The 15,832-nt window shown below is 41.1% G+C and overlaps 1 protein-coding gene and 1 pseudogene across 3 annotated transcripts in view; both read left to right on the plus strand.

Moving 5' to 3' along the window:
- Positions 1-4,277: 4,277 nt before the first annotated feature.
- Positions 4,278-15,832, plus strand: part of rgs19 (regulator of G protein signaling 19) — a 36,304-nt gene continuing 24,749 nt past the window's right edge. The window contains exons 1-2 of one of the 3 annotated variants that reach the window (XM_041946009.1): positions 4,415-4,443; positions 9,795-9,905. In XM_041946009.1, coding sequence (XP_041801943.1) covers positions 9,891-9,905 — 15 coding nt within the window. In that variant the 5' untranslated portion in view covers positions 4,415-4,443; positions 9,795-9,890. Of the gene's footprint in view, positions 4,444-9,794; positions 9,906-14,084; positions 14,231-15,832 lie in introns of those variants that run through there. The other 2 variants (XM_041946008.1, XM_041946011.1) reach the window with 2 other exon arrangements.
- On the plus strand, positions 6,747-6,901 carry LOC121613423 (annotated as a pseudogene).

A 15,832-nucleotide genomic window follows, 5' to 3' on the forward strand; every position in this document is an offset into this window, starting at 1 on the left:
AGAGAATCAAAGAGTTTTAGTTGTGATGAGAGTTCCTACCTGTCACCGGTTTTTTGTCTTGTCATTTCCTGTTTTATTTTGAAGGCCTAACTCTCCTCTAGTTTCAGAGCACTTGCCCTCCCTCATGTGTTACCTGTTGTCTCCACCTGTCCCTGATTACCCTCCACGTGTTAAATAGTCTGCGTCTCCCTTGTCTTGTGCCAGAGTGTCTTTGTCTGTAGGTCGATTCACTCGTGCGTCATAGCTCCACGGCCACAGATCGATGTTCATAGTAAACCTTTGATCCTCTCCGTGAGCGTTTTCATAGTCTGGTTCTGGGTTTTTGTGTTCCTTTCTTATTTTCATTACTGAATCATCGTCCTCTTTGTGAGACTTTTTTCTTGTTAACATTTCTTAGTCAAGTTCTGTTCCTTTGTTTTCTTGTGTAAATATTTCGTAGCCAATTTATTTTCCTCCTTGTGAGCGTTTTTCTTTCTATTTATATACTAAGATTATTATTGATATTCCTCCGTGTTTTAGGAGCAAAGTTTATTTTGATATCTTTATAGTGAATTTCTTTTGTTGGTTCATTTTGCTCATTTTCATAGCCTTGTTATTTTTCCTCCTTCTGGAGCGATTTCTGTTTTCTAAGTTTTATAGCCTTGCTTCCTCATATCTGAGCGTTTTTTTTTCCTTTTGTGTTTTAACGGCTAGCTTGTCTAGTGAGACAAGTTATAGAGTCATTTTGTAGCCGTTGTTTTCATGGCTGTCGAAGAGGTCTTTGGTTATTGTGAAAGAAATCTGCGAAACTTTAACTCTGCACCTGAGTCCTCGTTCGAGTCCCGGCCTGACACTACCAGAGTTCATCAGTCTCTCTGATCGAAAGACATCTTACGTAAACTTGCATTTATGATTCATGTATGTGAGCGGGGCTGTTTGCATGAAGGTACCTTTAGTTTGTTCAGGGGGGCTGTCCTGGATATGTGCATGCTCCTCTTAATGTACAGAACATTTTACTGCACACATGAGTACTTTTACTGTACTTTAAGTACATTTTGGTGATAATACATTGTTATATTGAAGTAAGGTTTTGATGCAGTATTTTCAGTGTGGTGTTAGTAATTCTGCTTAAGGACCTGTGAGCTGCCACCACTGGTTGTTACACAGCTGAAAGTGGTGCCACAGAGAATATACACTCATTAAGGTAAAGTGCAATTAGGAAAACTGCAGCAAAACAAAAGTGCAGAAATGCTCCTCTTGGTGTTTTCACAGCAGGGAGGGGTGAAGCAGTAAAAATGCATGTGGGTGTGTTTCCTGTTTTGCAGTATGAAGGTTTCGTTTCCTCTCATCCCACCGAACATCAGCCTGCAGGTCTGCAGGTATGAAATAATCCCTCTGTGCATTGTTGAATTCAGTTTCTCTGAATTCAGTTAGGATGTCATTGATCTCTGATTTAAATGCGAAAGTGTCTGTTTTTATGTATTTTTTTTATTGTCACTGCCAATCTGACCTGAACAGTCTCTGCAGAATATTAACATGATTACAAATTAGCCATATCTCCCATCTCCATAATGAAACCCAGCAAAAAGGTTTTACTCTGGAATAATAATAATAATAATCATTTATTTTTCCTGTGTTTTTGAACAGCTCAGCTTCACCTGATGCTCAACAGGACCGTTTATTTAAACAAATCCATTTCCACATCGAGGGAATTCACACACAGACTAATTTAATTTTGTTTATATGTAAACTAATGTGGTGACTGCAGGTGAATCATGACATTTAATGTTCTCAGTAGTCATTGCACTGCTGATTATTGTGCTCTCCTGCTGGAGATCCCTCTCTTAATTCCTGTGGTTTTGGCTTTTTTTAAACTTTACACACAGACAGACATTTTCTCTGCCGCTTTGCATTGATTCTGTTTTTTTTTTTGTTGTTGACGTGCCAGATCTCTGCAGGCTCTTCCTCTGTGACGTCCTCTGAGACACACTAGTGATGAAGAGGGAAATTAACTTGACACAAACCCCAATGAGAAACGCTCTGCCTCCCTTCAAAAATGACGAGTCATATCCTCAGGCAAGGCAATTGAGCCCTAAGCCCCCCCAGTGGAACTAATCACTATAAGATTATGGTTGTGTAGGCGGCACTCAGGTGGTAATGTGAAAGAGAAAAGGGCTGTTGCTGAGACAAAATATCACAAGCTTATAATATTTTACCTGGTTCACAACACAAACTGCACTCAGTCAGGGATCTTTGAGGATCAGAGAGAGTCAATATCTGTCTGCAAATAACAGACCATCTGCAATACCTCAAAATGCTGTGTCAACGGCTTGATATGCAGCTTTAGCGCCCCCCTGTGGTGACACATCACCACACAGGGCATTCAACAAATGGCAGGTTCAGAAACAGGAAGAACAGCCACATTTTCTCCACTTTACAGCTTTCTGCCATTTGAGCATTATTATTGAAATTATAAAACCTTAGTAAAAGGTATAAATGTATAAATGAGGTGTTTAATACATCAAGGCCCTCCTAAATGTTTCCACGTCTCCTACACACAGAGCAGCAGACATGCTGTAGGCTGTGGAAATGCATTTGATAAGACTTCACGCCCCTTACGCATATCAAAGGAGATTTGTGCTGTTAGATATGATTCAGAATCGTATCAGCGATCAAAGGTTAACCTCTGATAACACACAGCAGTGGAGACTGAAGCCAGCTCCAGCCAGTGTCAGTGACAGCGCTCCAGTAGGGGGCACTCAACTATAAAAACTGACTCTAGCACCAACTTTTGAAGTTAAGTGCTGGTATTTCTTCACGATCTTTATCATCAACATTAAAGATAGCTGACTGATCACAGCATCCTGACTGTGCTGCTGTTGTCCTAGGGTCATGAGTTAAGAGGGATATGCCACAGGAGAGGAATGAAAATTAAAGCATTTGGTAGTCAGTGAACTCACCATGAACTGCTTTTTGTTTCTTTTTTAGAGTATTTGAAAGTCATATTTGACTATTCAGGGTGGACACGTGGCTGGAAATGAAGAAGGAGACACTTTAGCTTCCAAATAATCTAAATAAAAAACACCTGTGTGAGAGGGTATTGGTGAGGACTGCCTTTGTGTGCTACGAAGTACATTACATTACAACACTAGTTTTAATTAGAATTTTTAAGACATTAAAAAAATGTATGCAGTGAAAACTGGATTCTTAAACAGTTTATTGTTTTGATCATTTGTTTGCTTGATTGACCCCCTCCCCTCATACTGTCCCTCCACCCTGTCGCTCTCTTTCTCTGTCTCTGCTTGGTGTGTGGCGCCCCCTGCTGTTGCTCTTGGTCTGTTCACATCATTTGAGGCAAATGTGTTGAATCTCATCAGATGCTGCATTCAAACTAAGACGATGGTTATTTTCTTGCATTTTTTAATTAAACACCAACATAAAGATTAGAAGAGAGTTACAGAGTCCTGTAAAGGATGTAAATGCTTTAAATCCAGTGACTTTAAAAAATGACCTCAACTGAAATCAACATCAGCAGAAGAGAACAGGTGATCAGGCCCAGTGGTTTGAATCTGTAGCCAGAAATATTCAATACTGTTCATTTAAACATTAAAAAGAAATGGGCTCAGATTTAGTGTCACTTCAGTTACTAATCCAGTGTTGCATAAATGAAAAGAGTTATTCACACATTAAAAAAGGGCTTTCTGATTTAAAACTGCACATGTGGCATTTGTGTGAACAGCTGCATGCCATTAAAGTCATACAAAACATAAATCTGCAGGCCTGTTTTCAGTGCGGTGTGTGAAACGATATATATGACTATGAAGCAACGTCAAGTTGCAATAAAGTAATTCCATCTTTCATTATATATGTATATATATATATATATATATATGTGTGTGTGTGTGTGTATATGTGTGGCAATGTATTGCAAAAACTCTAATTTTTAGATTAATTCACCTTTAAAACTCCTGAATTGGTGCATAGTACTTACTTTACGCGATCTTTTATGACGTTATATCGTGTTTATTGATTTTTAAACTAAATATATAAAGTATATAAAGTTTTTTAAAGCGGACTCCCGGTCCCCTCCTGCCTGGATGGACGCCTGAATTCGCGCATGCGCTCTGCCGCCTCTGTTCGCCAGGGCGGTGATCTCCCCCCACCCCTCTCTCTCTCTCTCTCACTCTCACACACACTCTTTCTCGCTGTCTCTCTATCACTCTCTCTCTCGGTGGGAAAAACCCGAGCAGGAGGAGAGCAGCAGAAGAGGGGGGGTGGGGGGGAGGCGGACTCCTTCTTCTTCTTCCGATACGGCGGCGGCGGCAGGATATTTAGAAAAATAAATAAAGAAAATCCACGCACCGACCCCCCCGGTGCGGAGCGGCAGAGGAAGGAAAAACGACACGGATGTGCCACCGAAAGCGCAGCGGAAACCGCCCCCCAGACCTTATTCATGCCAAGATTGTGAGTATCTGATCGGCTGCAGAAACGAGCTCGAACACGGGAGGGGAGGGGTGCTGGTTTCAGTTTAATTCCCCCCTCCCTGGTCTCCGGTCAGCGGCCGGGCTTTTCCTTGTTCCGCGGTGTTGAGGAAAAGGTCGCTCTCCGTGATTCCTCCCCTCCCCTCCCTCATTTCCTCCTTGCCACCTTCCCTCTCTCACCTCCTTGACTCCTTGTTGAGAACGGCAGGAGGAGGAGGAAGAGGAGGAGGAGGAGTGGAGCGAGCCTCCGTCTGTTTTCTGTGTCTTTTGAACGTTTTTCTGAATGACGGGGGGGGGGGGGTTCAGCCTTCAGCTGTTCAAACACACACAAACAGTTTGTTGGTAGTAAGTTGAGGAAGGATTAAAAAAGGTCTCCTTGCTTTATTTTTGTTAACTTTCTTTGCGGCTTTTTTCAGTCGTCATGTCAACTTTATTTTTTCACTTTAGTAAAATAAAACAAACTTATCTTCCCGGCGGCGCTGGGGGGGCGATGAAACCTCACAGGTTTTTACAGGACGCAGGTCACGAAGGCTCTTCTTAAACCAGCATGTTTGACAAGTTTTGTGTCGAACTTTGAATGAAATGAAGGATTTCTGGATTTGTTTGTAAAAATATCAAATTCACTGAGTTTTCGTCTGATTCAGAGGTGAAGAACCTGGGGTGTACAGGGTGCACACTAAATGTTGTAAAATGTGTGTTTTTGCCCTTTTGTTGGCTTTAGCTCGCGGTATAGCAAGTTGCTAACTTGAGATTTAGCTTCTGGTGCTAGGTGCTAGGTGCAGGAATGTCATCGCTCGTGTTAGCCTGTACATGTGCAACCCTCGCTGGCCTTGGCGTCATTTCAAGCTAAAACGTAGCATCTTTTGTGAGCTCGGTCACTTTATATTCAGAACGACAGACGTTCTCTTTGGACACAGCGAGCTCTGACTTCTTTATTTCAGACTTATGTGTTATTTTATTTGAATGAAGACTTATGGTTTGATCATGGCGAGGCTGGCGCGTTATTATCTGTGCGCTCCATCACCAAAGACAACAATAAATATCTGAGATTTCTTTTTGGTGTTTTTAGCTGAGCTCGACCAGGGACTATTCGACAAAAATCAAATCGGTGACGCTGTTTGTCCTCTTTGTCCTCTGTGAAGTTTGCTGGAAGTGATGGACTGTAGCTGTGGTGTGTTTTATGAGGAGGGGCCGCTGCACCAGACTCTGCTTAAAAAAAAGCTTTTTAAAAGCTACAGTGCTCGTCAGCAACCGGTCACACGGCAGCTTGGAAGGCGATTTGGCCTCGTGTGCTCTGATTAATTTGGCATGCAGTTGACAAAACAGTCAAACTTTTGTTGTAATGAAAACTGCCATTCGCTTGTGGCGTTCTTCAACGCCGCTTCAGAAGGAGGAACCAACGCCAGAAAAAGGCGGACCAGCTTTGAAAGTGACACATATTCTTCGTAAGGAAGTGCTGCGAGGCGAATCTAATTTATGATGAAGAGTGGTTCATGTTGATTTGGTAAAGTAACTGATGAATATTCTTCACCAAGTCTAAAGAAAGAAAGAAACTTTAAAGTGCTGGATTTGAGAATGGAATTTGGTGTGGTGGTGGTTGGTAGAATGAGAACATTTAACGGCCCAAAACACGATGGAATCTGCTTTCGGTTAACTAATTATTTTGGATTGTACCTAAAATACGTTAAAATGGTTTGAGTGGATCACTGGGAAGTAAAATAAAATAAGGGAAGACTTGTAAATATGACTTTAACTGTTTGTTTGTTCAGGTCCAAATGTTCCGTAATTTAAAACCTGAATTTTACACATCAACTCGAGGCCATTGCTGTCCCTGACCCTAACCCTCCCCATTGGAAATCTGAATACCTCAGTACTGAGTGGGATTTTTATTCAAGGAAGCACGAGGCTAGAGATTGTTGTGAAACTAAAACAATGACTGTTTTGGTCAATTGTGCCTTAATAATAATTTATGCATTTGCCTTGAAAGAATTTCAAAAATCATGGTGCAAGATTGCAACCCTATGATGAAGGTCTAGTATCTGAAAATGTAGCATGTAGCTGTGGTGCTCTTTGGCCGGATTTTTACGTATTTACACCGACTTGTCTGTGAATGCAATCTTGATTATTGAAATATTAAAAATAACAGTGAATGTTAGCGTGATGTCACAGATTACTTTGACTTTTATTCATACATTTTCAACATGGGAATAAAACCCAGAACTTCAACTCTGACCTTAATGTGTTCCGTCCAGATTCAGGGACACATTAAAAAGCTATAGCTATAGCTCACTTACCTGGCAGGGGAGACAACACGGTGGTTCACCCGGGGTGAGGCTCATCCATTGCCCTCTGGTTGTGCTGACCCCTGGGAATTCCCCAAATGTGGGAATCTCGACTGCATGATTTCTGGTAGAGGGGGACTGCGTACACGCTCCCCCCTCATTTCCTGGGGATTTATGAAGTTTATCATATTTTATCTTATCCTCTAGTTCATATTTTGGACAATCGAGACCAAAAACCAAACTAAACTAAACTGGCACTTTGAAGCTCCTACATGCTAGTCCAGTCCAGCACACCTGGTACTGTAGCACACCTTTAGTTTTAACTATAACTTCAATATTCCTACTGGGACTCATAGGATTCTCGTGCTTATGACCAAACAAGGTGTTAGCCTCTGGTTAGCCGCTTTTTAGAGGAAGAGACACAAAAAAGCAGAAACGAATATGTTGTCGCGTTCATGTATATGTAGTTTGAACAGAGATGCTCCTCTTCCTGTCATTGTGTGGTAAACGCCTCTTCAGGAATAATACTGGACACCTTTAGGTGACGGCGTTGCACAGGAAGGTGCTTTTCAAATCCCAAATAAGGGTTGAAGGATTTGCCAGTTGTTGAAAGTGAGGCTCTGTTTTCTGTTCGGTGTGTCTGAGCATGTGGACCTGCTGGTGAGCAAATGTCAACCTCCAGCTCCCTTCACCATGGAAACCATTATCAGTAGCATCATGCCTTCAGAAAAATAATTCTCTGACTAATTACCCTCTTATACCCTCGAAGTCTTGAAGTTTTTTCCTACTTCTTGTTGCAAGTTGGTACACACTTCCTCTTCCTGAGTCTTTCTTCATTATGTCTGTTGCTTGCTTCCTCTTTTTTTTAAGTCGGTCATCGTCTTCCCTTCCTGCGTTTCATCTCGTGGTTTCTGTTTCCCCCATTTGTTTTTTTCTTTCAGTCTCGTATTGTTTATTTCTGTCTACCTTTACTGTAGCCACACAAATCCAGCATTCCCATCACCGGTGTCACATGAAAACCTTGAATCTCCTGAATGTCAAATGTTTGTCCAGGAACTTAAAAAAACAGCTTTATTTTTAGGTCGACCACACCACATTTTTGTGGTTCCAATGGGATTTTGAAAGGATCACATCAAGAGTTCGAAGTTTTTCTCAGCCTATAGAAGACGATGTCATTCTATTTTCTCTAATGATAATAACAATAATAATAATTATATGAACTTAACAGTCACAAAAATTGCAGTTCCGAGTTATATGCTGTTCCCATAGAAAGTAAAATAAATAGACGGGCCTTCCAGGTCTGACAAGTGAAGTTGATGTAGGAGTGCCTTGAACTTGCATTCTTTCTAATGGTCAGCAGGGGGCGACTTCATTGGTTGCAAAAAGAAATCTTTTTTTTCATGTAAGCTTATGAGACAATAATTATCATTTTATTTATCACCTCAGAAAACGGGGCATGCATTACAGCATGGCTACCTTGTGGGTGTCCTTGGGCTCCTAGTTAGATCAAATCAGGATAGAGGCTCCACCCTCTCGTCTAAATATGGTCACTTCTGGCTCCAAAAAACCCAAATGGCAAGGACCATCACGCCAAACTCAAGGTTCAAAACTGTAGTTCACAAACCAATGGGTGATGTGACGGCAGCTCCATGTCTGAAAGATACAATTTTCAGAAGCCAAAAGTGACCAAAACGTTCTTTTTGTCCAACCAACACTCCAGAACCTAAAGATGTGGGTAGCACTGTCACGTTTTCCTGTCTGCGCTCACAATCAACTTCCAATAAAGGCATAAAAATCTTTGAAAAGAGAGTCACCTCTACCAGGCAGTGCCTTTGGGGGTTGTCATTAATTTAACTAATAGTAAAACTCTGCTTATGAAGTCTTGTTTGATTGCCACGCTCGTCAGGTTGGAGGCCAAAGTCCATGAACTAGTCCTTTCTATTTCTCCAAAATGATGTCATGGTTAGTCCTGGTCTGTCTGATATTTGGTGGTGCTTTAGTCCTGGTTTGGTCCAGTTACAGGGAGGCGTCTGATTAATATTAATCAGTTGCTGAATGGAGTTTTAATGTGTGAAAGTCACATATGTCTTACATGGGAAGTACCAAAAGAAGGCCTTCTGTAGGTCTTGATTAAAGGATAACTTTCGTTTTTTACAACCTGGACCTATATAACGCATAATCTGGCGTCTCTAGGCAACTAACTGTGACGTCGATGATGTCATTTTGAAGCAGCCAGCCACAACACGGCTGACTCTGCGGCGGTCGGCTAGTTTAGCTGTAGTTTGGCACAGCTGTGGTTCGTTATTGCGTATTCGTAGCCGACCGCCGCAGAGTCAGCCGTGTTGTGGCCGGCTGCTCGCAATTGTTATATAGAGGCTACGCACGGGCGCCCTGAGTACTCGCATTATATGGATATACGCGCCGCTCCTCTGGGGCTAATTTCTTCAAAACGACTCCAAATGCCACCAAAGTTGTCTGGGTGAGTAAATGGTCGTATTTAATGCTACAAATAAGGTCCAGGTTGTAAAAAAACAAAGTTCTCCTTTAAGTGCTCTAGTTAGAACATCCTCAGTAGACACCTTCTCTTCCATTTCCTTTTTTGTTGGAAATTTGCTTAAAAATTTTGCATCATTTGAATTAAACCTCATGATTAAAACCTTGGATTAAAGCTCACGATCGTCAGAAAATGATGTATATTGTGTCATAGATGGAGGATCAGCATTGATCCTTAAGGTGACAGGTGGATGATGGGTGCACACACACTCACTATGCCCTTTTTCTCTGTGTGTGTGTGTGTGAATGTAAATGTACATTCCTTTGGGATGTTTGCCACATTTTGTGGGCGTGCTGTGTTTTCTGCGTGTGCTGTTGCATCATGCACTTGGTGTTTTTGGTCCACGGCTGCACGTTGTTTTGGGATTTCACACACACTCGTGTATGGCTGTGTGTGTTTTCATGATGCATTCGGTGTTGTGCTTCTGTTGGCATATTTGTGTGAATGGATGTTTGCACGTGTGTGTGTGTCTCTCTGTGTGTGTGTGTATTTATAAAGGAGAGGTCCGAGGCAGAAGGGGGGATGACATGCATGTGTCCAGCCTGCTAACATCGCTGACGACTTGCACACTAACCAACCGCCCGCCCTCACAACATGACGGACGTACTGGTAAACCATCCTCCTCCCTCTCTCCCAAATTCCTTTTCTTGCATTTCCTCTGTGTTCACATTTTTGTCTCTCTAAAGTTCTCAGAATGTGAAATGTGCGTCAGTGTGTTTATCTTAAGAGTGGATGTGCAGCCTTCAGCCAATAACAGTGCACAGGGTGTGAGGGCTGCAGGTGGCACGCTGGACCGTGTTCAGACAACCAAGGTCAGGGTGCGTTCACTACGACCAACTTTAAATGTTGTGTTCACAAGCTCCTCCTCATTCTGCCTTTAAATGTTCAGTATGTATCTGACACACTGAAATAAGAGCTGTAGCTACTGAACGGACTCTGGCTCCACGAATACATTTCATTTCAAAACGCTGTTTTAAAATGAAGACAAGCGTTTGAGCACACGGTCAGACGATCTCACACATGCAAGGCAAAGCGGTATTGCACAGTGCTCCTGCGGTAATTTTCCGGCAGCACATCTGACATATATGATGTCCAAACATACGTATGATGAGATAAAAACACTAAAACAAAGAAAAATGGCTGCACGTTGGAAAGAAGTTGAAAATGCCTTACTAGAAGGGATACCTATCGAAGCTGCAATTGCAGACAATGAACTTTAAATAAACAATTGAACATAGGCAACCCTTGGTTAAATATACTATTGAGAACCTGGCAGGAAATTATAAAAACTTAAAAAGTAATTTAAATGACTCAATTAAACTACTGCGATGGTGTGACACTGACTTCATTCCAAACAGATCTGATGGCAGATTTAAAAAATGGGCTGCTAAAGGCCGAACGAATTATTACTCATTTACTAAGGAGGGGGCAGTTTGGAATTCTTAAAGAGTCTTGAGCAAAAGGATTTCTATAGAAATCTCCAAGTTAGAAACTATTTCAACCAGAATCTGAGACCAATTGTAGGTAAAGTAGAGGAACAGGAATTCTGAAAATTCTTTTGTCAGTATCAGAATCTCCGTGTACTAAGATTATCTCTAAACTATATAAAGATGTGCTCCATCCTAAATCAGGAAATACGTGGTATATAAAAGAAAAGTGGGAAAAAGGAGGCAACTGCCAGTCTTTGTTCCTTATTGGCAGGAAATCCACAAACACATTAATAATATATTTAATACTCCTTTTATTATAGATACAGTTTATATGGGAGATGTTCAATTTGACGGATGGAGAAATTACGATAAAAAGTTGGTTCAAATTCTCCTGGCTGGAAGCAAAAAAGTTATTTCAACAAACTGGCTCAAACCCCATTTACCCACTATAGATGAATGGATAGACATTATTTATGAAATTTATATGATGGAGCAGCTGTCATATTCCCTTAAACTCCAGAAAGATAGATTTTACAAAGTTTGGAGCAAATGGACTGAATATGTTCAACCTATAAGAGCAGACTTCTCTTAAATTATTGGAAACCTTTGTATTTTGTTACATGGACGTACTGATGTTTTGTTTCTATACCTCTGCAATGTGAAGGCCTCCCGTGTTCTTGTAAATAATTCATACTTAAAGTTTACATGAAGGTTCAAAAATATCTTAAAGAGCAGTATGGAGATATTCTCAGCTGATCTATGACTACTTATTGGATAATGTCATCGTATACATGTGTTTTATGGTCTCATGTATGATGTATGAAATGCTTTTTAGTTAGACCTCCAGGAAAAGTAAAGAGAGAAGCTTTGGCTTGTTTACAGGAAAAATCCACAGGGCACCTTTAAAATTACCTTCAGACAAACCAATTAGATCTGGAACAATCGGCATGTATAACATGTTGTGTTTAAACGCTTTCAAAGAGCCGTTCAAAAAAACTGGCTCATTTTTATATTTATTAAGTTTTAAAAAGGCAGTCTGGCCTTAACTGCGACTCGGTTCCCATCGTTCATGTTAACGAGCCGTTCAAAAGAACCAGTTCGTTCGTGAACGTCACAACGCTACTAGCTGGGTCCATGCATCTGAGGAAGCGAATCATTACTGGCCTAGAAAAGTCTCAAAACTTAATGTGCTGACACGACAACAGTTGCAGAACAGCAGTCATAGCAGTTATGAGTCTCACCCCTAGCTTACACCATTACCGCTGGTAGGTGTGAAATGCATGCTGGGATACTTGTATACCTCAGGTCCACTCACAAGTCGGCTCTCAAAGCATCCCTGGACGTTTGGACCTGAGCAGTATTTGTGACTGATGATATTTTTTGTGTCCGTCAGAACACAAACGCAGACAAGAATGCAGTTTGAGAACGTTAGCTGAGCCCCCAGTGGACCAGGCTGTTTTTTGGCAGGCTAATTGAATTTCGGTATCTAAAGATGGGATGTGAGAAATGTGAGCGAACAGTGTAAAGCCTGGCTCTTTGCCAGAATCAGCTAAATTGAACAATACACATTTGTGATTTTAAGCTATTGATATGAAAGGTATCAACAAATCCAGTATGGTTTGTAGCTCTACTGTAGTTGTCATTCAGTGTTATTCTGCTAACATTAACTGCTATTTAATTCCACATGTCACTTCCACCTGCCAGCTCGTCTATCTTACACCTGTCTGCTTGTCATGTCTCTCCCTCTGTTTGCCTTCTACCTTTTTCTCTCGCTCTCTCTCTCTCGTTTTCTTGTCTCGCCCCCCCCCCCACTTTCATATTAACTTATTATCCTCCATCTGGATGCTTTCTGCACAGTTGCTCTGGATTAACTTCATACATGCTGGTTATGTGTGTACACTTACAGCCATTCGCTCGATGACAAGTTGGTAGTTAATGGTTCGTTGAAGTGGTCGTTGCTGGTAAAGGTGAACGTTAAATTTCCTCTGATTTTAGTGAACGGGGGAGTTTTTACATCCAGACACCCCACTTCAACTATAATACTCTGCTATGTAAACCCTCTGTGTTGATGGCTTTTCCCACAAGGGGAGTATATGAACTCTTGAACATCACACACACACAGTTTCCATCAGATGATGAGGTAAAAATAAAAAGACTAACTTCCACTAGATGCAGACGAAACTTTTGTCTAACTGACGTTATCAAGTGGCTGATTGTTCCTGTGATTAAATACCGTGAAGAATGTGATCAATCAGTGGATCTCTAGCTGACCCTGACCATCTCACCTCGTTATCACAGTTACTAGATGAGAGTTTAAACAGTAGTCTCACTCATTAAATACGTGGCTTTTGTCACGTGAATGCTCATTTTCATATAAACCTGAATCAAACGTGATTGTTGAATATCTCATTCTCAAACCACGGGCATTAATCTGCTTGTATAACTGCCCCCGTTCTTCTAGGAAGGCTTCCACAAATTGTTTGAACCTGCAGGCAGTTGGGAGAGCATTAGCGAGGTCCGGCACTGGTGATAGATGCGGAAGTCTGGCCCCAGTTCATCCCATAGGTGTTGGAAGGAGGTTGAAGTCCAGGCTTTACGCAGGCCAGTGACGACCTTCCACTCCGAACTGGAAAACCATTTCTTTATGAACCCGGCTCTGTGCATGTGTCATGTTGAAGCAAACTGTCGTCACAAAATTCATGCACACCACTGTATGAAATACAAGATCAGATGGAAATTTTTGTATTACAGCAGCAGGTAATGGCAGTTGGAAAAATAGCAACAGAAATAGTGAAATACAAAATAAAAGCTGACTATATATACTCCATATATACTACTGCATATACAGTTATGCAAATGACTATATAAAAGAAAAATCTAAATAAATATATAAAATAAAAATATACCACCAAAATACTACCCCAGCATTAGGTTTTACCTTCTTTGAAAGTAAGGGGCCCAAACCATGAAAACCAGAACTAGGCAACTCCGTCAAAGAGTAAGAAAAACGACACAGAAGAGCTGGGAAGACACATTCCTCCGTGATGTTTGGCTGTATTATGTAGCTCGAGGGATACGTTGTCAGATTTTTTGGTTGACAAGTCTAGACTGGACTCCAGGGGTGTCCAAGTTCAGAGGAAGAAGGAATGCAAAAGCTGGTTTTAGGAGCTTTTTCTCTGTAAGCCATCTTGGCATGAATAGGCTGATGCAGCCATGAAGGGCAGGGTTGGTGTAAGTGAATGTGTGGGTGTCAGTGTGTAGACACCAGGTCTGATTCATCAAGTTTTAGAAAGAAACCAAGAAGCTCTGTGTGTCACAATACTTCTGACTCTGTTTCCTGTCTCTCTCTCTCTCTCTCCCTCCATCTTTTTCTCTCGCCTTTTGTCCCTCTTCCTCCTTCACTAGAGCGTTGATTGATGGAACCATCGTAGCTAGAAACTAAGAAGGACCCGTTCTTTTATTCGCCGTCCATCGTAGATCCACCACTGAATTGTCTCGTCTCTGGTGAGCTCCTCTGCTGAATGGTTTCTGTGTGCTGTCAGGTTGATGTGCTGGTTATTGAACAGGGTTTGGTCAAGCAAGGCAGTGTTAGCGGTTTGATTCCCTCTCTGGCTGCCCCTGCAGTTGAGAAGGATGTGTCCCAAACTGAATGTCCCATCTTTACTCTTTCTAATTTATGTGATTTGATAACCCCTCTGTGGGTTTTGGAGGAAATTCCCAGTTGTCTTTCTCATGAAACTCTTTCAACACCCTCTTAGGTACACTTGAAAACGCCTTGTCATCAAGCTTTAAAAACACTGTTTTCTCAGTTCCTGAAAAGTGGACGTCTGGGACCTGTTTTTGCATATTTTGGCCGATGAGCAACTAATGATCGACATATTTTACTTGTTCTGAATTCAAAGGTTTCAGATGGATTTCCCACTTTCCAGACCTTTAGGCTTTAGTTTATTGTTAGTTGTTTATTTGGATCGCCATTCATCGCCTTGGCAAAAGCTTCTCCATTATTGATGAATTTCTAGTTTTGCACAAGCAGCGGTCTAAAAGCCAAAGGCAGGGCATCAACTGTCATGTAGCACTGGGTCCACGTTTCAGACTGCTTTTGCACTAATGTGTGATTTATGTTTACTTATCTGAGCATCTCATGCAATATTACTTTTTAATTCTCTTTTAAGTACACAACCTATGCATATATACTTTTTTCTACTGTGACACACACACACACACACACACACACATATATATATATTACTGTACAATAGAGTAAACACTGAACTAAACTTATACGTACCATGTGCAAGTTCTTCGCTGTATATTTTTATGGCAATATTTTTTTAGAGTTCTTTGTATATTTTCTTTTTATAGTTTATAGTTTTATAGTATAAAATGTCCATATATATGGTCAACTTTTATTTTGTATTTTATATCTTTCTATTCTGTTGTTATTCCTACTGCTATTGCCGGCTGCCTGTAACACTAGCATTTCCCTGGCAGGGGATTTACCTTATTTTATCTTATCTTAAAACACATTCTGCCTTAAAGTAAATGAGTATCAGATTTGACTCTGTATCGGCAGATTACTGATATTAATGGAAATGCTCAGATGTAATGTGAAGTTAGGGTCATTTGTAGTCAATAGACTGGTGGTACTGGCATGTAAATGTGGAAGTGTTGCTAGTGGATAATGAATGTGTCAGAGGAATGATCTAATCACTGACGAGGTTTAAGCTGGTAAGCAGTGATGCAGTGTATCTGTAGGGCTTTTATTGTGAAAGAAAAAGAAAAACGGATGAAAGAAAGAATGAATCTGTAATGCACGTGGCAATGTTGGAAGTATTGAAGAGTTAAGTCGTCTTGATTCAAAATCCAAAAGAACACAACTGTAGACCTTCTAAATGGAGTTTCTGTCATTCAGTAAACTAAGACGAGTTTAATTTCTAGCTCATCACAACATACTTCAATTAGACCAATCGCTGACAGCCAACAAACGCCCAGCCCTGACCTACAGGACATATGGCTGTTGATGGACACATTCTTATCCGCTGCAGGGATCAGGCCTCTGAGCCTTTTAAAGGATTAGTTTGCCCAAATGACAAAAAAGGCCCACTT

The sequence above is a fragment of the Chelmon rostratus genome, chromosome 10 (genome assembly GCF_017976325.1).
Source record: "Chelmon rostratus isolate fCheRos1 chromosome 10, fCheRos1.pri, whole genome shotgun sequence".
Classification (NCBI taxonomy): Eukaryota; Metazoa; Chordata; class Actinopteri; order Chaetodontiformes; family Chaetodontidae; genus Chelmon; species Chelmon rostratus.